General features: G+C 36.9%; 11 gene segments (V, D, J or C); 8 read left to right on the top strand and 3 right to left on the bottom strand.

The window, feature by feature from the left end:
* Window positions 1–379: 379 nt before the first annotated feature.
* Window positions 380–885, top strand: LOC102229245. The segment is given in 2 exon segments: window positions 380–446; window positions 578–885. Coding segments are annotated over 2 exon segments (360 nt in total).
* Window positions 886–3541: 2656 nt separating this feature from the next.
* On the bottom strand, window positions 3542–4975 carry LOC111610541. The segment is given in 2 exon segments: window positions 3542–4000; window positions 4840–4975. Coding segments are annotated over 2 exon segments (453 nt in total).
* Window positions 4976–6037: 1062 nt separating this feature from the next.
* Window positions 6038–6570, top strand: LOC102230776. The segment is given in 2 exon segments: window positions 6038–6140; window positions 6248–6570. Coding segments are annotated over 2 exon segments (375 nt in total).
* A 2820-nt stretch (window positions 6571–9390) lies between these two features.
* LOC111610544 lies at window positions 9391–13897 on the top strand. The segment is given in 2 exon segments: window positions 9391–9442; window positions 13575–13897. Coding segments are annotated over 2 exon segments (375 nt in total).
* On the bottom strand, window positions 10863–12291 carry LOC111610543. The segment is given in 2 exon segments: window positions 10863–11318; window positions 12156–12291. Coding segments are annotated over 2 exon segments (450 nt in total).
* Window positions 13898–14696: 799 nt separating the features above from the next.
* LOC111610558 lies at window positions 14697–15344 on the top strand. The segment is given in 2 exon segments: window positions 14697–14876; window positions 15022–15344. Coding segments are annotated over 2 exon segments (375 nt in total).
* Window positions 15345–16199: 855 nt separating this feature from the next.
* LOC111610550 lies at window positions 16200–16690 on the top strand. The segment is given in 2 exon segments: window positions 16200–16251; window positions 16359–16690. Coding segments are annotated over 2 exon segments (384 nt in total).
* Window positions 16691–19301: 2611 nt separating this feature from the next.
* Window positions 19302–19783, top strand: LOC111610606. The segment is given in 2 exon segments: window positions 19302–19353; window positions 19461–19783. Coding segments are annotated over 2 exon segments (375 nt in total).
* A 1225-nt stretch (window positions 19784–21008) lies between these two features.
* Window positions 21009–23657, bottom strand: LOC111610607. The segment is given in 3 exon segments: window positions 21009–21476; window positions 22629–22730; window positions 23651–23657. Coding segments are annotated over 3 exon segments (441 nt in total).
* A 281-nt stretch (window positions 23658–23938) lies between these two features.
* On the top strand, window positions 23939–24646 carry LOC111610608. The segment is given in 2 exon segments: window positions 23939–24138; window positions 24282–24646. Coding segments are annotated over 2 exon segments (417 nt in total).
* A 1354-nt stretch (window positions 24647–26000) lies between these two features.
* Window positions 26001–26491, top strand: LOC111610548. The segment is given in 2 exon segments: window positions 26001–26052; window positions 26160–26491. Coding segments are annotated over 2 exon segments (384 nt in total).
* Window positions 26492–26571: the final 80 nt, after the last annotated feature.

Consider the following 26571-nt stretch of genomic DNA (forward strand, 5'->3'; position numbering starts at 1 on the left):
TATATATATTTTTTACAGTAACTACTGTAGTGATTAATAAATGCCCCGTGTACTTATGATATGTTAATTTCTTTTTAGTCCTGAATTGATGTGAATTACAGGACCTTTAGTTTACCATCTTTTCCTATAGAATCCAGTATGATTAAATATTTCAAAAGATCTAAAAAAAGAACATCAACTAATATTTAATCAGTTCACAAGCAGCAGATCATTGCTACATAATGTTAGATACATAGACGTCTATCTGCCAATGTTCAGGAGGAAACATGATGATCCCATGTGACTGACTGTGTGTTTGCATATGTGTCCTGCCTCTCTGCTCCAGCTGTTAAGAGGTCAGAGTTGATCAGTGGCTGTCCAGGCCTTTCAGAACCACTGACACACCAGCAGCACAATGATGATGTCACTGACTCTACTGCTGACCATCCTGGGGCTCCTGGTTCAGGGTGAGGATGTTGAGGATGTCATCAGATTAATCACAAAGACTTTATGCTCTGATGGAGAGATTAAAATATAAGCTTAGACGTTGAGTTGAGTTTTCTAAGTCTAATGAGTATAAATATTTTTTCTCTTTCAGGTTCATCAGGAGACATAATTATGACTCAGACTCCAGGATCTCTGTCTGTTGATCCAGGACAGAGAGTCTCCATTGAATGTAAAGCTAGTGGATATGTCAGCAATGAGGTAGACTGGTACCTCCAGAAACCTGGAGAAGCTCCCAAACTCCTGATTTATTGGATATCAAATCGTCAGCCTGGAGTTCCTGATCGTTTCAGTGGGAGTCAGTCTGGAGCTGATTTCACTCTGACCATCAGCAGAGTTCAGGCTGAAGATGCAGGAGTTTATTACTGTCAGCAGGATTACAGCTTTCCGTTCACACAGTGATACAACGTCGTACAAAAACCTCCCTCAGCTGCAAAGGAACTGATCCGCAGCTGGACTGAAGCAGAAGATGTTCACAGAATCATGTTCAAAATGGCTCATTTAAACATCACATTTTTATTTAAATAGTTTTTATTTCATATTATGACCATAACATACTATGCTTTAATTTCTTCAATTAAATTTATAGCTCTTCAAAAGATGTGAATTAATCTGAGAAAAGGCATGTAGAGCATGAGGTATTTTCCATCTCGTTTAAAACATTTAAAAAACTTTGAAGATAATTTGAATCTTGATTTAAAGCAAAAACTGATATAATAATGGCAGAGTTTATAAATATGATCTGTCGCCAGCTTTTCTGAATCTCTTATTTGATCAACAGAACAGAGATGAAGTCAAAATGCGAACTAACAAACTGATGTTGATAAACATGTAATTTCTACTCGTCGTTTTAATACTAGTTGCTTGCACTTTTACAGAAATGGTGGGAAATATGAAAAAAATTCCATTACCATTTAATTTACAGGTGGAAATTAGTATGAAATAGTGAATTTATTTCATTGACTCAATTTACTCAGTAAAGCTCATTGTTAAGATTAATTACACACGAATTAATGTTTTCTAGCCTTTTTCTCTTTTAATTATAATAATTTTCCACTGAAAAGCTGATGAAGACATTTAATTCCATAGAGGATTAGAAAATTTCATCACACTGACAAAAACAAAAGATATTCAAATACAAAACATGATCTTAATAAAAAGCATGTTTGATACATGCTTAAAAGTTGTTATTTTCACAAGTCACTTTTATGCAGACAAACAGAACACATATTTCAATTTCTAGTATAGTTTTGCCGAAAGCAGCATAAAAAAGAGCTCAGACAGTCATTTTGCAAAGCACACAAGACTACACAATACCTAAAATATATGATTGTACCTGTGATGAAAAATTATATAATCACATTGATCCAAAATCCCTGTTGGAGTCAGTCAGAGCATTTCCATAGAGACACTTTGCATCAGCAGCTCCATGCTCCAGTGCTCTGGGAGAGTTTATAGTCCTGACAGTTGAACACTGGATGACTGACAGCTGTCCTTCATCACAACAGAAGACACAGAAATCCTCCTCATCAAAAACATGACTTTGATCTGCGTCCTCATCTGGACTCTCCTCTGCTGCTGCTTCACAGGTAAAGTCCAGAGAATCCAACTCCTCTCCTCTATGAACATCTGTCCCTCTGAAATGAAGCCGACTAAACCATGAAGCTGCTGCATGTTTTTGTCTCTGTGTCCTCAGAATCCATAATCCAGGTTTCAGTGAATCAGCCTGGAGCAGTGAGAGCTGATCTGGGAGGATCTGTTACCATCAACTGTAGAACCGGACAAAATGTTTATTATTCCAGTAGTTGTTCTTGCTATCTTTTAGCCTGGTACCAACAGAAAGATGGACAAAGTCCTAAGCTGCTCATTTATCGTACTAGCACTCGAGCATCAGGGACTCCAAGTCGTTTTACAGGCAGTGGATCAAACTCTGACTTCACTCTGACCATCAGTGAAGTTCAGGCTGAAGATGCTGCAGTTTATTACTGTAAGGGAGAATTTGATGCTAACAAATATGAGCTGTTCACACAGTGAAAAACAGTCGTACAAAAACCTCCCTCAGTCAGACTGAACAGAAACTCCAGCTGGATGCTACAGCAGACACTGACACTGACACAGATCACTAAGCACAGAAACCATGACATTCACATGAATATTGAAATAAGTGGCACATTTCCCATCAGGCTTTAAAAATAAAAATAAAGGTTGGAATATTACACCTGGAGAAACTTTGTTGAGGAAAATCAAATGTGACTTAAGGCTGAAATGAAATGTCATCATGTAGGTGCACTTGGAGATTTTCTGAACACAATCTAGGGTTGTGTGTTGAGTTTATTTAAATGGAGGTACATTTGTTTTGGCCTAATTTTCTCTGTAAGTAGAAACATGGCTTTAACAAAAATTAAAATGAAATTCTATTTGTGAGCCAGATGTTTGGCAATAAACATCTTGGTTAGCACAGAAATTGGGTGAAACTCTCCAGGTGTTCATTATTTGTCCAGGAGAAAAGTTTCAGGGACTCTAAATGGTTTCATAGACAGTAGATCAAACTCTGACTTCTCTCTGACCATCAGTAAAGTTCAGGCTGGAGATTCTGTCAGAGCGAAAACGTTGAACAGCCAAGTTATGTTCAGACACTGAAAAACAATCCATCACTGATGACTGCCAACTGAACAAACACATAACACTTTTAATTGATTATTTAAAAAGAGAGATTTTAATATTTGTTTTTATAAAAATTTTTAAAGAATAAGTCATAAACTGAATTCATATTATCCGTAATTTAGTAGGAATGTTGCATAGCTTCTTGAATTTTAAGCTTATTTAATGGTTTTTGGTATAGTGCAACAAGACAACATTTTCTGAAATAAATGGTAGCTATATAAATAAACTGAAATGAAATGATAGATTTATTATAACTAACATTTAGGAGCTGATGTTCCTGTGCAGCAAACAACCTCTACTAACATGCAGCAAACTGTGAACAAAATATTGTTTTTCCTCTGGCAAAGTAAAAATAGAAAAATAAAGAAGTCAAAACAAGAGTAAGGATTTTCTTTTTATTATTTTTGACAGAAATTCAGTTTTTAAACACATAAGAGAGGTTATGAAAATGAAATAAAGCAGAGATCTTTAAAGCAAGTGATATATAGCAGAATAAAACAGTAGAAAACCCATGAATCAGCTCAGGACTGGGAACACTGTTCTCTCCTCAGTGTCTCTGTGACTGCAGACTGGGAGCCCTGGGAGGCCTCACAGGTCACAGAGCCCACCTTCCTCCACTGGTCTGCAGGGAGCCTCAGGGTGCTGCTCCAGCTGTAGAGGCCGTCATTCTGCAGCACCCCGGAGCTCCTGCTCTGCTCCCAGCTGCTGCTGCTGCTGCTGCTGCCGTCCAGCTTCCAGGACAGAGTCCAGTCTGAGGGGAAGCCCTTGTTGGCCAGACACATGAGGGTAACCTGCTGCTGCTGCAGCTCCACACTGGAGGGGGGCAGCACTGTCAGGGTGGGGCGGGTATCACCTAGGAGACACCAATCAGATTAGAGATCAGGAACCAAGAAGGCATCAATGAATTGATACCAGGACAGCTTCACTGTGAGAAAGTTGAGTTTCTATTTTAAAATGTTTCTGCCAGATGTTTTTCTGCTCCAACAGTCATTGAGACTCTTTGTTTCACTTCCCTTCAGTAAACCTCTCATGCATATTAGCACAGAGAGAAAATTATAACTTTATGAAGAATAAATAAACAATGAATCCGTCAAGAATCATTGTAACCTGTGAATAAAATCGGTCTAATATATGTTTTACACATCATATTAATATATTTCAACATTTCCAATATTTTGCTTCATTCTCTTTTCCAAATTGAGTTAACAGTTATTCAAAACATGCTCAGTTCATCAGTTCCAGAAAAGATGTAAAGTCAATGAAAACACTTTCAATCTACTAAAGTAGATTGAAAACATTTCATGTGAGATTTAATTTTTAAAATTTGCAGATCATCTAAACATAGATTTAAAATAATACCCATAATAAAAGAGATAATAAAAAAATCTCCTCATTTTGGCTGAATCTTGTATTTGGTCAAATATAAAGATAAAAAAACTGTAATAGTTTCCGATTTTTTTTACTAATAAACTGCTGTTAATATACATGTATTTTTAAGTCTTACAGTTTCAATAATGTTCAGATTCTAACAAGGTGATTGGACTTGGTCTCAATTTTACGATGCTTTTTTTCAATTAAATTAAAACTTAATGCAAAAGAAAACTTTCCATTTCTTCACACACAAATAAATTAATCTAAAGATAAATGACAGAACAATATAACATTTAAAATTAATTGCAGTAACAAACTTACGTCCAACATCCAGCCTGGTTCCTCCACCGAACGTGTACCACAGTGATACAAACTGGTTGAACCGTCGTACAAAAACCTCTGACTGTAGAGACACGGCTCTCTGACTCTGACACAAACACATTTACCAAAACATTTGTTATTTGTGGAAACTTATCAAGTAGCATGAAAATAAAGCAACAGAACCTGAAGCTAACATTGTAAAAACAAACAAACAAAAAAAATCAATTTACTGTGTTTAGCAGAATAGGTGACAAACTTCTCTGAGGTCATTTTTTAGTAATCAGGTGATCAACTCTCTGCCAAAATGCATTACTTGAATAACTTCATAATATAAATATCACATAAAACGTTTTAATTTAAAGGTTTTTCTCAATAAATTAGAATAATATTGAAAAGTTTACTTATTTCAGTAACTCAATTTACTTATTGAAAAAATCTAAATAGTTCATAGAATTGAATTTATTAAGTTTGTTTTACTTAATTAATAAGTAAGAGAGGAAAAACATGCAGACAAGGTCATGAGGCTGATATTGAACCTGCAATGGCCACGTTGAGAACTAAGGTCTCCTTATGTGAGTTGTGCTTAAACCCTGTGCCACCACAGCACATACAGGATTTAGTCCTGGTGAAGCTTGTGTCATGATGTCAGACATAGGATACAAACAGCATTGAACTTAATTATTTTTATAATACACTTTTTAGAGCATGCAATAAAAACTTGCTTTGTATGAACCAGGGCGCTGTGGTGGCGAGGGTACTGAACAACACACATAAGGAGACCTTAGTCCTCAACATAGCTGTTGCAAATTTGATTCCAGCCTGATAACCCTTGCTGCATATCTTCCTTTCTCTCAAATACAGGCTGCCTCAGCTAAAATCCCTGGTGAAAAAGAGGTTGTTTATTAGTTTCCTTCGTTATTTGAATTAACTAAATGATTTGAGTAAGACTGTCTTAAATTTGTCATTTTAAACACACTTAATGAATTCAGTTTAAAAAACTTAATAACTTGAGTTGTTTAAACTTCATAAATTAAGTTGAATAAACTTAATTGAAATACTTGTTACCAATTGAAGAAATTCAATAAAGTTGGTTAATCTATTTTCTCTTTACAGTCTGAAGCCACTTTGCATCAGCAGCTCCATGCTCCAGTGCTCTGGGAGAGTTTATAGTCCTGACAGTTGAACACTGGATGACTGACAGCTGTCCTTCATCACAACTGAAGACACATAAATCCTCCTCATCACAAACATGACTTTGATCTGCGTCCTCATCTGGACTCTCCTCTGCTGCTGCTTCACAGGTAAAGTCCAGAGAATCCAACTCCTCTCCTCTATGAACATCTGTCCCTCTGAAATGAAGCCGACTAAACCATGAAGCTGCTGCATGTTTTTGTCTCTGTGTCCTCAGAGTCCATAATCCAGGTCACAGTAACTCAGCCTGCAGCCGTGAGAGCTGATCTTGGAGGATCTGCCACCATCAGCTGCAGGACCAACTATGGAGTATATAGCAGTAGCTATTTACACTGGTACCAGCAGAAAGACAGAGCAGTTCCTAAACTGCTCATGTACATCACCAACACTCGAGCATCAGGGACTCCAAGTCGTTTTACAGGCAGTGGATCAAACTCTGACTTCACTCTGACCATCAGTGGAGTTCAGGCTGAAGATGCTGCAGTTTATTACTGTAAGGGAGTTTTTGACTCAAGTAAATACGAGCTGTATACACAGTGAAAAACTGTCATACAAAAACCTGTTTTGGCTGAACTGAAACTGAAAATCACTGTTGCTGACACACTTCAACACACATAAACTCAGAAAGAGACACAAAACAGAATTTTCAGATTTCAGTGCAACTGGACGAATTCAAGCATATAGTGTCTGTGGGATCATTAGACATTATAAGGACCAAAGTTGCCTAATTAAGTACTTTAGAATTTAGAATACTATTTCTAAAATTATTCAGAATGCAAAAATGACAAATCTACATAAGAAACATTCCTTAAAGTTGGTATTTAACTTTGAACGTGATCAGAAACTCAACTGACAAGAGCTGTAGCAAAGATTTTCTACTAACACAGTTACACAATCATCAACCAGCTTTCACCAAAAATACTTGCATGTATAATTGGAGGGCCCTGTAAAACTTAATTCCTGATCTCATTGTTTGTGCTAATCAACATAGTTTTATTGTTAGTTCTATTTATGTAAAATATATCCAGAACTTTTATACTTCAACTTTAATACTTACTTAATCCAATAAAAGTACAATGATTTGATATGTAACATCTGGTCTTTTCCCCAACATACACTGAAAAAAATAACTCTTTGGATGAATATAAAAAAATCATGGCAAGGATTTCCACCTGATTACTTTGCTTTATTTCAGCACCATGTAATTCTGTTACTCCTATTTAAAGCAAATGTGTTAGGTCAACTTAATTTATTAAGGTTATTCCAATGTAAAGCAATTGTGATGGCTCAACTTATGTTATTATGTTTATTCTATGGGTGATTCTAAAACAAATGTGTTGGCTCAATTTAATTTATTAAGGTTGATTCAACTCATTTACTATAGTTGGACCCAATGTAATTTAAAAGAGCCAGCCCAACTAATTTGCAAGTAGTTTTTTACTTAAGATTAATGCAAATTTAGTTGAAACCAACATTTTTTTTTCCATTTACTTCTCTGAAGAGTTTTTGCAGCGCTAGTGGCTCGTATTTTTTTGCGACAGTAGGCAGACAGGAAAGAGGGTGAGGACATGGGTCAAAGGTCACCGGGACCGGGAGTCGAACCAGCGACGTCCGAGTCGAGGACTAAGGTCTCCAAACGGAACAGTCACAGGTTATTGTGAAAAATCTACTGTTTTTAATCACATTTTCATTCTTTTGTAAAATAGTTCTCTAAAATGCTGCGCCACCACAGCACGCCCAAGAAACCAACTTATGTTACAGTGGTACCTTCACACTACTTAATTAAGTTGATCCAACTCATGAAAATTAAGTTAGCTCAACAAACATGCTTCATGCTGAAAGAAAGCTATTTAATTGTGTGGAAATCCTTTCCATGATTTAATTACGTTAATTCAAAGACATTTTTCTAAGTTACAATACATTAAGTGTTTTAAGACAGTCTGGGTGAAAGGGTAGAAAGAACACTCAACAATTAGAAAAGGTACAACAGAACTGTATTTTCAAAACCCAGCCACCTTACTGCATTTTCATGCTGTAGTTTTTACAGCCATTTGTTACAGTGCAGTTCTTAAATGCCAATAGTGACCTGCAGAGAAAAACAAATATCTATAGTTTAATGTGTTACTAAAACCGCTTTAAAGTTTTCCCAGGCGCAAAACAGTAATGTCGCGTGATCTTCCTTACTCCCGCGTGATCCACTGATCTCGCTAGACCCTCTTCGGAGGGAGATCAATCTGACTAAATTGAATCACGTTATCTCAACTTGAATACGTTTTATTCAAGTTGAGACAAAAAACGATTGTCTCGCGTGAACTTGCGTGATATCCCGTGATCTCACTCATCATCTTCAGCACAAGATCAGTCTGATTATAATGAATCATGTTATCTCAACATGATTGAATTTCATAAACTTTAAGTTGTTCAATTTCTTGTTTATCCAACATGACTGTATCACTTTTCTGTTTGGAACATGAAATTATTTAGTTAAAAGTACATGATATACTTTTGTTAATGTAATAACCCCCTAAGTTCATTTTGTTGAGTGTATATACTCTCAATGATGAAAACTCATCAAATTGCAATAGAAAAAAATCAATGCTGTGGCATGTTCTTTGGAGCTGTGGTTGAAACAAATTTGCTTTCTCAGTTGGAGACTTTAGGTAAGTTTGGACAAAGAAGCTGTAATTTGTCCAAACTTACCTGACGTCCAGTTGCTGCCACCCAGCAACTGGGCATCAAACAATCAGTTTGTCAAGGATTCTTTATAAATAAATAAATAAATAAATACACATTACAAACATAAAACATTAAAAGGAGGAAAGATTAAAAATTTCATTTACAACATCTGAAAATGTCAGAAATGTTTTTGAAATTTTCTAAAGTAAATGCAATATAATCAACTATGAAAGATAAATAATGATATATTTTGCGAAAATACATTTATACAACAGGAGAAAGGAAAAAAAAAAATCACAGTTTTAGTTTTGGAATATCATCATGTTGATTTTAGTCTGTGTTGGAGTCAGTCAGAGCAATTCCATAGAGAATTATTATGAAACTAATCAGTTAAAGGTTAATGTGAAAAATCTACTGTTTTTAATCACATTTTCGTTCTTTTGTAAAATAGTTCTCTAAACTGGTAATTAGTCCTTAAAAAAATAAAAAGTCAATTTCTTTAAAGGAACAACACAAGGATCTTAGCACTATTGTAGTCAGAGCATTTCCATAGAGTTACTTTGCATCAGCAGCTCCATGCTCCAGTGCTCTGGGAGAGTTTATAGTCCTGACAATTGAACACTGGATGACTGACAGCTGTCCTTCATCACAACAGAAGACACAGAAATCCTCCTCATCAAAAACATGACTTTGATCTGCGTCCTCATCTGGACTCTCCTCTGCTGCTGCTTCACAGGTAAAGTCCAGAGAATCCAACTCCTCTCCTCTATGAACATCTGTTCCTCTGAAATGAAGCCGACTAAACCATGAAGCTGCTGCATGTTTTTGTCTGTGTGTCCTCAGAGTCCATAATCCAGGTTTCAATGACTCAGCCTGCAGCAGTGAGAGCTGAACTGGGAGGATCTGTTACTATCAACTGTAGAACCAGTCAGAATGTTTATGTTTATAGCAGATACCACGTTTTGGCCTGGTATCAACAGAAAGATGGACAAACTCCTACGCTTCTCATTTATCTTTCTAGCACTCGAGCATCAGGGACTCCAAGTCGTTTTACAGGCAGTGGATCAAACTCTGACTTCACTCTGACCATCAGTGGAGTTCAGGCTGAAGATGCTGCAGTTTATTACTGTAAGGGAGGATTTGATGCTAACAAATATGAGCAGTTCACACAGTGAAAAACAGTCATACAAAAACCTCCCTCAGTCAGACTGAACAGAAACTCCAGCTGGATGCTACAGCAGACACTGACACAGATCACTAAGCACAGAAACCATGACATTCACATGTATATTGAAAAAAGTGGCACATTTCCCATCAGGCTTTGACATTAATGTAGAGGTTGGAATATTACACCTGGAGAAACTTTGTTGGGGAAGATCAAATGTGACTTAAGGCTGAAATTAAATGTCATCATGCAGGTACACTTGAAGATTTTCTGAACACAATCTAGGGTTGTGTGTTGAGTTTATTTAAATGGAGGTACATTTGTTTTGGCCTAATTTTCTCTGTAAGTAGAAACATGGCTTTAACAAAAATTAAAATGAAATTTTATTTGTGAGCCAGATGTATGGCAATAAACATCTTGGTTAGCACAGAAATTGGGTGAAACTCTCCAGCTGTTAATTATTTGTCCAGGAGAAAAGTTTCAGGGACTCTAAATGGTTTCAAGAGAGTAGATCAAACTCTGACTTCTCTCTGACCATCAATAAAGTTCAGGCAAGTTATGTTCAGACACTGAAAAACCATCCATCACTGATGACTGCCACCTGAACAAACATATGACACTTTTAATAGCTTATATAAAATGAGATTTTAAGATCTTTTTTTTCATCATTTTTTTTAAAGAATAAGTCATAAACTGAATTCATATTATCTATAACTTAATAGGAAGGTTGTATAGCTTTTTCACTTTTAAGCCTATTAAATGGTTTTTGGTATAATACAACAAGACAACATTTCCTTAAATAAATGGTAGCTATATAAATAAACTGAAATGAAATGATAGATTTATTATAACTAATATTGAGGAGCTGATGTTCCTGTGCAGCAAACAACCTCTACTAACATGCAGCACACTGTGAACATAGTATAGTTTTTCCTCTGGCAAAGTAAAAATAGACAAATAAAGAAGTCAAAACAAGAGTAAGGATTTTCTTTTTATTATTTTTGACAGAAATTGAATTTTTAAACACATAAGAGAGGTTATGAAAATGAAATAAAGCAGAGATTTTTAAAGCAAGTTATATATAACAGAATAAAACAGTAGAAAACCCATGAATCAGCTCAGGACTGGGAACACTGGTCTCTCCTCAGTGTCTCTGTGACTGCAGACTGGGAGCCCTGGGAGGCCTCACAGGTCACAGAGCCCACCTTCCTCCACTGGTCTGCAGGGATCCTCAGGGTGCTGCTCCAGCTGTAGAGGCCGTCATTCTGCAGCACCCCGGAGCTCCTGCTCTGCTCCCAGCTGCTGCTGCTTCTGCTGCCGTCCAGCTTCCAGGACAGAGTCCAGTCTGAGGGGAAGCCCTTGTTGGCCAGACACATGAGGGTAACCTGCTGCTGCTGCAGCTCCACACTGGAGGGGGGCAGCACTGTCAGGGTGGGGCGGGTATCACCTAGGAGACACCAATCAGATTAGAGATCAGGAACCAAGAAGGCATCAATGAATTGATACCAGGACAGCTTCACTGTGAGAAAGTTGAGTTTCTATTTTAAAATGTTTCTGCCAGATGTTTTTCTGCTCCAACAGTCATTGAGACTCTTTGTTTCACTTCCCTTCAGTAAACCTCTCATGCATATTAGCACAGAGAGAAAATTATAACTTTATGAAGAATAAATAAACAATGAATCCGTCAAGAATCATTGTAACCTGTGAATAAAATCGGTCTAATATATGTTTTACACATCATATTAATATATTTCAACATTTCCAATATTTTGCTTCATTCTCTTTTCCAAATTGAGTTAACAGTTATTCAAAAGATGCTCAGTTCATCAGTTCCAGAAAAGATGTAAAGTCAATGAAAAGATTTTCAATCTACTAAAGTAGATTGAAAACATTTCATGTGAGATTTAATTTTTAAAATTTGCAGATCATCTAAACATAGATTTAAAATAATACCCATAATAACAGACATAGCAAAAAAATCTCCTCATTTTGGCTGAAACTTGTATTTGGTCAAATATAAAGATAAAAAAACTGTAATAGTTTCCAATTTTTTAACTAATAAACTGCTGTTAATATACATGTATTTTAAGTCTTACAGTTTCAATAATGTTCAGATTCTAACAAGGTGATTGGACTTGGTCTCAATTTTAAGATGCCTTTTTTCAATTAAATTAAAACTTGATGGAAAAAAATACTTTTCATTTCTTCACACACAAATAAATTAATCTAAAGATAAATGACAGAACAATATAACATTTAAAATTAATTGCAGTAACAAACTTACGTCCAACATCCAGCCTGGTTCCTCCACCGAACGTGTACCACAGTGATACAAACTGGTTGAACCGTCGTACAAAAACCTCTGACTGTAGAGACACGGCTCTCTGACTCTGACACAAACACATTTACCAAAACATTTGTTATTTGTGGAAACTTATCAAGTAGCATGAAAATAAAGCAACAGAACCTGAAGCTAATATTGTAAAAACAAACAAACAAAAAAACCAATTTCCAACAATTTACTGTTTAGCAGAATAGGTGACAAACTTGTCTGAGGTCATTTTTTAGTAATCAGGTGATCAACTCTCTGTCAAATGCATTACATGAATAACTTCATAATATAAATATCAAATAAAACATTTTAATTTAAAGGTTTTTCTCAATAAATTAGAATAATATTGAACAGTTTACTTATTTCAGTAACTCAATTTACTTATTGAAAAAATCTAAATTGTTCATAGAATTTAATTTATTAAGTTTGTTTTACTTAATTAATAAGTAAGAGAGGAAAAACATGCAGACAAGGTCATGAGGCTGATATTGAACCTGCAATGGCCACGTTGAGGACTAAGGTCTCCTTATGTGAGTTGTGCTTAAACCCTGTGCCACCACAACACATACAGGATTTAGTTCTGGTGAAGCTTGTGTCATGATGTCAGACATAGGATACAAACAGCATTGAACTTAATTATTTTTATAATACACTTTTTAGAGCATGCAATAAAAACTTGCTTTGTATGAACCAGGGCGCTGTGGTGGCGAGGGTACTGCACAACACACATAAGGAGACCTTAGTCCTCAACATAGCTGTTGCAAATTTGATTCCAGCCTGATAACCCTTGCTGCATATCTTCCTTTCTCTCAAATACAGGCTGCCTCAGCTAAAATCCCTGGTGAAAAAGAGGTTGTTTATTAGTTTCCTTCGTTATTTGAATTAACTAAATAATTTGAGTAAGACTGTCTTAAATTTGTCATTTTAAACACACTTAATGAATTCAGTTAAAAAAACTTAATAACTTCAGTTGTTCAAACTTCATAAATTAAGTTGAATAAACTTAATCGAAATACTTGTTACCAATTGAAGAAATTCAATTAAGTTGGTTCATCTATTTTCTCTTTAGAGTGTGGAGCCACTTTGCATCAGCAGCTCCATGCTCCAGTGCTCTGGGAGAGTTTATAGTCCTGACAGTTGAACACTGTGGATCACTGACACTGGATGTCCTTCATCACAACAGAAGACACAGAAATCCTCCTCATCACAAACATGACTTTGATCTGCGTCCTCATCTGGACTCTCCTCTGCTGCTGCTTCACAGGTAAAGTCCAGAGAATCCAACTCCTCTCCTCTATGAACATCTGTCCCTCTGAAATGAAGCCGACTAAACCATGAAGCTGCTGCATGTCTTTGTCTTTGTGTCCACAGAGGTCAGAGGTCAGGTTATAGTGACTCAGTCTGCAGCAGTGAGAGCTGATCTGGGAGGAACTGCCACCATCACCTGTAGGACCAGCCAGAATGTTTATGGCTCTGACCGTTTAGCCTGGTACCAACAGAAAACTGGACAAACTCCTAAGCTCCTCATTTATTATGCCAGCACTAAAGCATCAGGGACTCCAAGTCGTTTTACAGGCAGTGGATCAAACTCTGACTTCACTCTGACCATCAGTGGAGTTCAGGCTGAAGATGCTGCAGTTTATTACTGTCAGAGTTTTCATGTCATCAACAGCCAGTGGGTGTTCACACAGTGAAAAACAGTCATACAAAAACCTCCCTCAGTTAAACTGAACTGAAACTATGTTGCTGCAGCTTCCAGCTGCTGCAGAAACTGATAGTTTACTGAAATCCTTCACATGGATACACACAAATTTTCATGAAGGTGTTTCAAAATAAATGAGTAAAATGTACAGCATCCCTCTAATTTAAATGATATAAAGCTTATTTGGTTGACAAAAGATAGGATAACTTGAAAAAACAACTTAATTTGATGAAGAAATGGATAGTAGTAAGAAACAGAAACTTCACTAAAGCATTTAAAAATATCACACAAGTTACTTTAGTTTGTATTAGTTATATGTTTTAATCAATTAATCAATTAGAATCACATGACAAAAATCATAAAATGTATAATTTGACAAAAATCCTAAGATTATTTGTAGTTGCTGTGGGAATAGCAACAGCCACAATGTAAAGAAAAAAGCAACTAGATTTTCACACAAACAGTTTGCAGATCTTAAATGAATAAAATGATCTGAGTGTTGATGTCAACAGTTTAACTTCAACGAGAGTTTAGGAAAATGTGTTTGATAATTGAGCTTTAGCTTCAAGATTTTGTTTTGTTGTTTGTGGAGAAGATCTAATATTAATCATGCTTCAAATAAAAACATCAGAATGTTGTAATAATATCATACAAAAGTGTTAAGATGAAGCATATCAGAATTACAAATGGAGGAAATGAAGAAAGCTCTTTACTCTAAAGCATTTTCTTCCACTATTTTAATTTATCACAACTGTCTGAGCAGTGAGGAGGAAACCTGATGATATGTAGAGCTGAGCTCCATGTGACTGACTGTGTGTGTTTGCATATGTGTCCTGCCTCTCTGCTCCAGCTGTTAAGAGGTCAGAGTTGATCAGTGGCTGTCCAGGCCTTTCCGAGCCACTGACACACCAGTAGCACAATGATGATGTCACTGACTCTACCGCTGACCATCCTGGGGCTCCTGGTTCAGGGTGAGTCTCTCTGCTCTAAACTTTGTGTTAAAATGTAGCCATGTTCTCCAGGATTTATGACATGACATCTTCAATTTGGATGGTGATAGAATTTATTCAACTTTGATTTTTCTTCAGGAAGGTTTTTGTCTTTTTGTGTTTTCAGGATCTTCAGGACAAGTCACCATAACTCAGACTCCTGAATCTCAGTCTGTTGCTCCAGGACAGCCTGTCTCTATTCAAAGTAAAGTCAGTCCAAGTGTAAATTACTGTTTCAACTGGTACCTTCAGAAACCAGGAGAAGTTCCAAAACTCCTTATTAGATGCGCAAGCACCCGTCATTCTGGAATCCCTGATCGTTTCAGTGGATCAAACTCTGGGAATACTGACCTCACTCTGACTATCAGTGGAGTTCAGGCTGAAGATGCTGGAGTTTATTACTGTCAGAGTCGTCACTACATCAACAGCAAGTGGATGTTCACACAGTGAAAAACCATCGTACAAAAACCTCCCTCAGTCAAATTAAACGAACAGGTCTGATACAGTTCACTGATCCCCCCTCTCCCTCTTGCATACACTTGTTGAGATCAGCAGATCTTCTTTTATCATCTCCTTCCATGAGGAAACTGATAGTCTAGGCAATTTCCTCCTTGACTACAGAAGCAGCATCGAGTTGACACTGCTAAGGTGCAGCTGCCTTCAATCACCATCTTCCCATAAATACTCAGGATTTACATCCACTCATTGCCAGATCAAATGATTTCACTTCATACAAAGCCTACCTCAGTCTGACTGAACAGAAACTCTGAAAAACGAGTTGGAAAATGAATAGGTTTGTTCTTGCTGTTCACAGTATCCAAATGGAATCAAATAGAAGTCAACAATTTACATTTGACACCTTTCACTGTATAATGATCTGTTTTTAAACATGAATAAAACATTGAACAGTCCCTGTTAATAACATTAAGTTTGCATTAAATATAAATGATACAAAACTGAGTGACAATTTTTACAAAAAACATATCATGCAAGAAATAGTTCATAAGAAAAACACCCTGACTTATTTAAGTACACCTTCACTAAAGAGGTTTTTGGAAAAGTCTCATGTTATTTTCAGCATATTCAGTTGCATTTTTGTCAAAGAGTTTTCATTTTTAAATTTAATCAATTAGATCCAACTTCCCTCTGTGAGTCATTCAGAGCATTTCCATAGAGTCACTTTGCATCAGCAGCTCCATGCTCCAGTGCTCTGGGAGAGTTTATAGTCCTGACAGTTGAACACTGGATGACTGACAGCTGTCCTTCATCACAACAGAAGACACAGAAATCCTCCTCATCAAAAACATGACTTTGATCTGCGTCCTCATCTGGACTCTCCTCTGCTGCTGCTTCACAGGTAAAGTCCAGAGAATCCAACTCCTCTCCTCTATGAACATCTGTCCCTCTGAAATGAAGCCGACTAAACCATGAAGCTGCTGCATGTTTTTGTCTCCGTGTCCTCAGAGGTCAGAGGTCAGTACACACTGACTCAGCCTTCAGCAGTGAGAGCTGATATTGGAGGATCTGCCACCATCAACTGTAGAACCAGTCAGAATGTTTATGTTTATAGCGGCTCCCACTATTTAGCCTGGTACCAACAGAAAGATGGACAAACTCCTAAGCTCCTCATTTATCTTTCTAGCACTCGAGCATCAGGGACTCCAAGTCGTTTTACAGGCAGTGGATCAAACTCTGACTTCACTCTGACCATCAGTGGAGTTCAGGCTGAAGATGCTGCAGTTTATTACTGTCAGAGTTTTCATTACCCCAACAGCCAGTATGTGTTCACACAGTGAAAAACAGTCGTACAAAAACCTCCCTCAGTCAAACTGAACTGAAACTGAACTGCAGCTGCAGAGACTGATTGTGTCACCTCAAGAAATAAAAGCCATGACAGAATAATATAAACACTGTTAAATTAAGGTATATAGCAGCTTTTTATTCTGAAGCGGGATTTAAAATGGTCTCAAAAGAATGTGAAATCAGCAATTCTGCTGCATAAAAAAACTGTCAAAAAGTGAACCAACGTGCCCAAGGTCTGGCTGTCCAAACTATTTCACCCTGGAACAGATTGTAAAATATTTAGTGAAGTCTCTGAAAACCCAAACATTTCAACACAAGACTTACAGCATTTTGACTTGCTGTTTTTGTTATTAAACACATGACTGACTCTAAAATAGAAGAGACTGCACTAATGTAACTTTTGTTATGGGAGACGATCAAAGGGTAAAGCTTTGCTCTCTAAGTAAAAAGGCCAGACTAACCTTTGCCTGAATAATTATATTCCAAGACGAGGACCTCTGGTATAATAGTCTTTGGACAGATGAGTCAAAAACTAAGTTTTGTTTTTTGTTTTCCAAAAAGGAACCAAATCATTGTCTTCAACCAATACAGCTCTCCCTGTCAGGGATCTCATACCAGCTGTGAAGCATGGAGTTGGAAGTGTCATGCTTCTAAGGTTATTTGCTGCAGTGGGATCACTGTGATACAACTCACCATGAAAACTACAGTGCATGATGGAAAATATGAAGCACTGTGAACCTTAACCAGCACTGGACTACAATATGATGATGGCCAAAACATACCAGTGAATCTAACCAGGAATCACTGTGAATAAAGGAACAGAAAGTCACATCAAAATGTGTAATTTTAAAATAAAATGTCATTGCTTTCTTTATCAGTAAATGTCAAATTATCTTGAACACTTAAAAACAAGTATGGAAAACAATACCATTTTTTTTTTGCATAAAATAACTTTCAACAAAATATTTTCAAACCACAAGAGTTTAGATATAAATATATATATTTTAGAACTTCAAATATCAGAAACAAGACATCAAAAAATTCATCTGAAAAAAGGAGGAGAGTTTGATTCATAAATCCAATCACTGTGATACAAACTCGCTGAAATACTTCAGAACTCTAAAATGAGAGATTAACTTTCTTCTTATTTAGATACATCTATGAGATGTGGATTCACCAAACATGCAGATGTTAGATATAAGACATTTGGTGGACTGTATATCAGAGGATGAACATGTTTTTCCTTACTAGGATGTCCACTTTCAAACAATCCTTTAGACATTTAACTTTGGCTGACATTTAGCTGCTGTAACTGCGAAATAATTTCCCTGCTGGGATGAATAAAGTAATTCTATTCTATTCTATTCTATTCTATTCTATTCTATTTATCTAGTCACTATGTTTAACTATGTGTTATTTCCAATATCTACACCCATTTATCCTTGCAGGATAACTGGGGACTGGGATCTATCACCAGGTATGAAGAAGCCTAGGCGCAAATTCAAACTGGGAGACTCTTTTAGCCCCACCTGCATCATCCAACCGGAGCTTCCGGCTCATCACCGTCGATTGATCGACGCCGGTCCAAGACTCGTCACGTCCAATCGCCGTCCAAGCCCCAGCTGATAAGGACCACCATCCATGGCGTCTTGTGCTTTCCAGCAGAGCTCAACCCACCTCCACCCCTTCACACCCACTTGCTCGGCTATCAGGCAGCATCCTTCACCGCCTCCACCACCAGTGCCGGGTCCCGGGGGATGACGTTCCTAACAGCATATGGAATGCTCATCCGAGCCCATCGCAAAGTTTACGATAATCAATGTCCTCAGCCGGGGCCCGAGCACCAAAGATTTAATTCATGTTGTTAATAAACTTTTCTAATTGTTTCCCTTTTCTCCATCTGAGTCTCTCCAGATTGAAATAAAGTGTGATTTGCAAACGATTTTATTTAAAACAGGAACAATACACAGTATGAATTAACCACAGGAGGAAAGATGCAATGTATCAGTTTGCAGACCAAAATCCTAAAACCTGATATTAGTCCTTGACCAGCTGATACAACTTTTTAAAAGAAAAAAAACATAAACAGCCAGCTGTTCTTTAATAAATTTAAAACGAAGGTAAAAATATTTTTCTCAAAACAAAGCAATCATGGCAAAGAATTTTGTGATGGAAAGACTTTAATCATCAAAAAAAATATTTCGTTCATCTGTTTATATGGTGTATATTCCCCAAAATGATTATCAGATATAAAAAAAGAGAAAAGAGAAAAGTTTACATAATTCATTCAAAACAAGTAAACATAATGTAAAGTCAATATACTTTCCTCAACAACAAACTGTTTTGTGAACTGTGTTGAATGTTACCTGGGAAGAAAATGTACCACAGAAAAATTAAAATAAATATGCTGTTATTAAAATGAGTGTCACATAGTTCCAAATCTCTACTGGACTCAGTCAGAGGATTTCCATAGAGTCACTTTGCATCAGCAGCTCCATGCTCCAGCGCTCTGGGAGAGTTTATAGTAATGACAGTTGAACACTGGATGACTGACAGCTGTCCTTCATCACAACAGGAGACACAGAAATCCTCCTCATCAAAAACATGACTTTGATCTGCGTCCTCATCTGGACTCTCCTCTGCTGCTGCTTCACAGGTAAAGTCCAGAGAATCCAACTCCTCTCCTCTATGAACATCTGTCCCTCTGAAATGAAGCCGACTAAACCATGAAGCTGCTGCATGTCTTTGTCTTTGTGTCCACAGAGGTCAGAGGTCATGTCACAGTGACTCAGCCTTCAGCAGTGAGAGCTAATCTGGGAGGATCTGCCACCATCACCTGTAGAACCAGTCAGAATGTTTATGACTCTAACCGTTTAGCCTGGTACCAACAGAAAGATGGACAAACTCCTAAGCTCCTCATTTATTATACCAGCACTCGAGAATCAGGGACTCCAAGTCGTTTTACAGGCAGTGGATCAAACTCTGACTTCACTCTGACCATCAGTGGAGTTCAGACTGAAGATGCTGCAGTTTATTACTGTCAGAGTTTTCATGTCATCAACAGCCAGTGGGTGTTCACACAGTGAAAAACAGTCATACAAAAACCTCCCTCAGTCAAACTGAACTGAAACTATGTTGCTGCAGCTTCCAGCTGCTGCAGAAACTGATAGTTTACTGAAATCCTTCACATGGATACACACATTACATAGCATTACATATACATTAAAAACAGGAAAAACTGTTTTACATTTACTATAAACGTTAATCTTATTTTGCCATAAATGTGTGTTTGTTTCATGTTCTATAGATTCTTCAGGAGACATCATCTTGACTCAGACTCCTGGAGCTCAGTCTGCTGTTCAGGGACAGACCGTCTCCATCAGGTGTAAATCTGACCGACTGATAGGTGATGACATCAACTGGTATCTTCAGAAGCCTGGAGAAGCTCCCAAACTTTGATTTATGATACCACAGCACGTCAGTCTGGAGTTCCTGAGCGTTTTCGTGCAAAAGCAGAACAGACTGACTTCACTTTACCCATCAGTGGAGTTCAGGCTGAGGATGCAGGAGTTTACTATTGTCAGCAACATAACAGCTTCCCACTCACACAGTGATACAAGGCCGTACAAAAACCTCAGAGAGAAAGAGGAACTGATCTGACTCAAAATGGTACAGGGAAAAAAAAATCATCATTTTAATAAACTAAAGACAAATTATTTTCTATTAATTAATAATAAGAGCAATACAGTTCCTGTTTGAAAGCTTTTTTGATTTCAAATTTTAATTCAAATTTTGTACTGAACAGTTTCAACAGAACAGGAACTGAATTTAGTCACCAGAAATTCCTTTTTTCAGCAAATGTGATACAAAGATCTGCATCAGGACACTCTGATAATACAGAGCAACGATCTCAGATTATTTAAAATATATATATATATATATATATATATATATATATATATATATATATATATATATATATATATATATATATATATATATATATAAATGACACATGTCTTTTCATAAGTATTCAACAAGGATTTGGCGCATTTTCCATTCTCTAAATGAAATCTTATTGATTTAGACATTTCCACTTGGAACAGCAGACTGAGAGATGAAACAATCAGTAAAGAGTTAAACCAGTTTGCTTAGATCATCTTGATTGATACCTCTAGTTATTTGAAAGAAAAAATGATTTAAACAGAATTAGTTCACGTAATTTATTAGAAACATTTCCAATAACATTTAATTTTTAGATGGTTCAAATTTCTTAGAAACAAATGACAAAAAATTTTATTGTTTAAAGAAACCAGAGTTTATTAAAAAGAAAGAAACATTTTCAGAGTCAAACTGGAGAAACATTTTGTTTTTACAGAGAGAAGACCAAGAGTGGTAATGTAATAAAACTGTAAAAACAATTAAAAAGCAAATAAGAAGAACCAGCTCAGGACTGGGAACACTGGTCTCTCCTCAGTGTCTCTGTGACTGCAGACTGGGAGCCCTGGGAGGCCTCACAGGTCACAGAGCCCACCTTCCTCCACTGGTCTGCAGGGATCCTCAGGGTGCTGCTCCAGCTGTAGAGGCCGTCATTCTGCAGCACCCCGGGGCTCCTGCTCTGCTCCCAGCTGCTGCTGCTGCTGCTGCTGCCATCCAGCTTCCAGGACAGAGTCCAGTCTGAGGGGAAGCCCTTGTTGGCCAGACACATGAGGGTAACCTGCTGCTGCTGCAGCTCCACAATGGAGGGGGGAAGCACTGTCAGGGTGGGGCGGGTATCACCTAGGAGACACCAATCAGGTTAGAGAACAGAAGCTGTAGATGTTAAGCAGCAGATACTGTGTCATGGTTACAGTTAGTGAGAGGTTTTCTAAAATAAGAAGTTTCTGCCAGATGTTTTCATGCTCCACTCGTCACTCACTGACACATTGTTTCACTTCCTTTTAGGAGTCTCAGATCAGCACAAAAAGTCAAAAAAGGATCAATTTTTAAAAAATTCAATGTACTTTTAAATGAGAAAATACATAAATAAAAAAAGAATAAATAAAAAAGATAAAATAATAATAATGAATCTTTAGAATCTCATTTTTAAATGCAACTATACATTATTTATGACTACAGCAAGCATTTGTGAATTCAATAGATTTTAAAGAAAGAGTTTAATTTGAAATACTAAAAACAATCAACTTCAAGTTTTCTGTGTCTTTGTTGAACAGTATAGATTAAGGCTGATTTTATCCCACCAACAAAAATAAATTCGGTTTTTACTTGATCTCATTTAGATTTTTCACACCAAATCACCAAACTGGTTTACAACTGGCAGAAAAGTATTAAAGTTAAAAAGGTGATAACATTGATAAACATATCAAACCTCAATTCTGATATTTATTTCCGAAGCAACATTTTATACAATTTGAACATAAAATATTTCACTTCATCTTGAAATCAGATTCTATTTGTTTGATGTAAGAAAGTAATTAATGCACATATATAATTTCCTCCTTTACAGGAAAATACAAAAATTTACTTTAAAGCATCCCGACATTATTTTTTAATTTAGTATTAAGCATGAAATAAACTTACTTCCAAACTCCAGTCTGGTTCCTCCACCAAAAGTCCACCACAGTGATACAAACTCACTGAGGCGCCGTACAAAAACCTCTGACTACAGACACGGCTCTCTGACTTTGTCTGACTAAACTAAACCTACAAGCCAAGATTAAACTAAAACATTTTGTACTACTTAGATCAGCATAAACCTGCTTTATTCTGCTGTAGTTTGTGATATTAACTACGACATATTTTCTGTATCTTGAAACGTTCTTTTAAAGCATAAAATCATGCACATTTCCTAGACTGTCAAACAGAATTAAAACAATACCATCAAGTAAAAAAAACAAACAACAAAAAAAAACAGTTTTATATTTTACTTACTTCCAAGCTCCAGTCTGGTTCCTCCACCGAACGTGTACCACAGTGATACAAACTCAATGAGGCGCCGTACAAAAACCTCTGACTGTAGAGAGACACGGCTCTCTGAACACAAAACATGGAGAACTAGAATTTTTAAGATTTTTAAAAGCTAATAACATAAAAAATTAAAACTCATAATGATTTTTTGTTTGTCTAACATAGATTGATATATCAACATTCATTGTCAACTTGAGAATTACTAACAAATGTAAAACTCCATATACACATTGTTCCTCTTTAATTTGAAGTAGGTTTACTCTGTTTACATTTCTGACATTTAGATTAGTTTTTATCAATGTTTTAAATGAGACTGAACCAAAGAGCTGTCATCCAGTTAGAAAGAAGATTAATGGGAGAACCAGACACAATTTATGAGTCTGGAAATGGCTTTAAAGAAGTCTCAAAATGATGTTAAAATGGCAGTTCTACTGTAAGGAAAGGAGTCTACAGATTGAGGAGATTGGAAATAACTGTTAACATAACAAGAGCATTGTGACCAAGAGAGTTCAGCTCCAAAGCAGATCATAAACTGCTGAAACAAGTCAGTAAAAATATTAAAATATAATCAAAATATCTACAGACTTATCTTGCTGCTGTTGATATGAAAGTAAATACCACAACAATCAAAAGAATGTGTTTTAATCTTTGTGAGGATTGTGCCAAGAAGTAATCTGTGCTCTCAAAGAAATAGGTAAGTATAACCTGTGGAGTAATGACTTTTTGGACACGAATGAAAAACTGAATTATTTGAACACAAGAAGATGTGACAATTCAGTCACATACAACACTCCAAGATAAGAAACTCATTCTCTCTTTGAAGCATGGAGGTGGAAGTGTTATGGATTGAGGTTGCTGTGATGCAGCAGGAATTGGCCCCATTGAACTCTACATTGTTAAAAGCGAAGGACCAGAAGGTCAAGTTAAATGTTGTACCCAAGAAGGATGATAGAAAACTGGGAAGTACCCACAAAATTATTTAAAACCAGTCATGGTGTATGTGAAATGTTTTTATAGCTCAGATACAACAGAAGTAATTGATAAATGTACACTAAATTATTATTATTTAACTTTGAAACTAGTCTATCTTTATAAGTTTATAAATGGTGTTTCTTCACTTGTCCTCCAAGTTTTATTTGAAGCTGCTTATATGGCCTTAACTGGATTATCGTCTCTCTTTTTTAAATTAGTATATATGTTCATGTATTTTTGTAGATTATTTGAAAAGTCAAGACCATCTGCAGTTCAGAGAACACAGCGATAGAGACCCAGGATGTTAGAAGAGAACATGTAGAGCTGAGCTCCATGTGACTGACTGTGTGTTTGCATATGTGTCCTGCCTCTCTGCTCCAGCTGTTAAGAGGTCAGAGTTGATCAGTGGCTGTCCAGGCCTTTCAGAGCCACTGACACACCAGCAGCACAATGATGATGTCACTGGCTCTACTGCTGACCATCCTGGGGCTCCTGGTTCAGGGTGAGACTCTGATAGAAACTTTTCTTGGGATTCTTTTTTCTGTCAATGAAAAAGACTCAAATGAACCATCCTTTACAGGTGAATCCTGATAATATTTCTCTGATCTAGATTTGTGTCAATATCTCTCTGTGTCATGTTTTTAGGTTCCTCAGCAGTCATCACCCTGACTCAGACTCCAGGATCTCAGTCAGTTACTCCGGGACAGACTGTCTCCTTTAGCTGTAAAGCCAGTTCACCTGTTGATGATGATTTGCACTGGTACCTTCAGAAACCTGGAGCAGCTCCAAAGCTCCTTATCTATTCCGCTTCTTCACGTTGGACTGGAGTGTCTGATCGTTTCACTGGAAGTGGATATGATATTGATTTTACTTTGACCATCAGCGGAGTTCAGGCCGAAGATGCAGGAGTTTATTACTGTCAACATAATGAGAACGTCCCGTTCACACAGTTATGCAACGTCATAGAAAAACCTCATGGCTGCAGAGGAACTGATCCACAGCTGCACTGAAAAACAAGTTGTACATGTAGGGAATAAAAGAAAAGTTTAATACAAATCAAGGACCAGATTATTAGAATTAGTTAGTGTTGGGAACTTCAGCTCTTTTCATAAAGCAAGCTCCAAAAAGAAGCCAGGTTTTTTTAGCTGCTTATTTATTTTCAACTGAAACCTGATCTGCTAGCTCTACATGTTGTGTGATAAATCCTTTTGCTTTCACTGTTCCTTTTATGGCTTATGCTTGCTTAATTTTATGTTTGTTCTGTAACAAAAGCAAGCATTTTTACTTTTCTTTGATATTTAAATCAAACTTTGCATTTTTGAACAAAACAGTGCAAATACAGTAGGTTTATCAAATAAACCCATAATAGCTTGCAAGTGTTGGTTTTAGTATTTTTAAATGCAAAAGTAAGAATTAAAAAAACTGTAGACTCGATAGATTTATACTTTAGCACATCTCTCAAGATTTAAACACAACAATTAAAGCATATTTTGCTTAATGTTTGAAACAATATGAATGTTTGAAAACATTATTGCCTATAAAAATGACATAAGATGGGAAAGAATGAATCCAGACTTTAGGTTAATTGCAATATATGGAGATACTTCTAGGACCACAATTATGAGACTGTATGTATCAATCAATCAATCAAATTTTATTTGTATAGCACATTTCAGCAGCAAGGCATTTCAAAGTGCTTTACATCATATCAAACACAGAAACACAATGCAACATAGAATCAATAATCAGAACATAACATTAAGTAAAGTTCCATCAATAAATTTGTAATTGATTACGTTTCAAATACAATCCTAAACAGGTGGGTTTTTAGTCTAGATTTAAAGGAAGTCAGTGTTTCAGCTGTTTTACAGTTTTCTGGAAGTTTGTTCCAAATTTGTGGTGCATAGATGCTGAAAGCTGCTTCTCCTCATTTGGTTCTGGTTCTGGGGATGCAGAGCAGAACCAGAACCGAAAGACCTGAGAGGTCTGGAAGGTTGATACAACAGCAGATCTTTGATGTATTGTGGTGCTGAGCCGTTCAGTGATTTATAAACTAACAACAGTATTTTAAAGTCTATTCTTTGAGCTACAGGAAGCCAGTGTAGGGACTTTAAAACTGTATCTTCCTGTATGTATTATTCTGCCCAGAATAATACATTTCTGGGCAGAAATTGATTGTTTAACTGATCAACAGCAGACTGATCTGCTGCAGTCAGTCAGATGATTTCCATAGAGTCACTTTGCATCAGCAGCTCCATGCTCCAGCGCTCTGGGAGAGTTTATAGTCCTGACAGTTGAACACTGGATGACTGACAGCTGTCCTTCATCACAACAGAAGACACAGAAATCCTCCTCATCAAAAACATGACTTTGATCTGCGTCCTCATCTGGACTCTCCTCTGCTGCTGCTTCACAGGTAAAGTCCAGAGAATCCAACTCCTCTCCTCTATGAACATCTGTCCCTCTGAAATGAAGCCGACTAAACCATGAAGATGCTGCATGTTTTTGTCTCTGTGTCCTCAGAGGTCAGAGGTCAGGTCACAGTGACTCAGCCTTCAGCAGTGAGAGCCAATCTGGGAGGTTCTGCCACCATCACCTGTAGAACCAGTCAGAATGTTTATGTTTATAGCGGCTCCCACTATTTAGCCTGGTACCAACAGAAAGATGGACAAACTCCTAAGCTCCTCATTTATTATACCAGCACTCGAGAATCAGGGACTCCAAGTCGTTTTTCAGGCAGTGGATCAAACTCTGACTTCACTCTGACCATCAGTGGAGTTCAGGCTGAAGATGCTGCAGTTTATTATTGTCAGAGTTTTCATTACCCCAACAGCCAGCATGTGTTCACACAGTGAAAAACAGTCATACAAAAACCTCCCTCAGTCAAACTGAACTGAAACTATGTTGCTGCAGCTTCCAGCTGCTGCAGAAACTG

Source organism: Xiphophorus maculatus, chromosome 13 (assembly GCF_002775205.1).
Source record: "Xiphophorus maculatus strain JP 163 A chromosome 13, X_maculatus-5.0-male, whole genome shotgun sequence".
Classification (NCBI taxonomy): domain Eukaryota; kingdom Metazoa; phylum Chordata; class Actinopteri; order Cyprinodontiformes; family Poeciliidae; genus Xiphophorus; species Xiphophorus maculatus.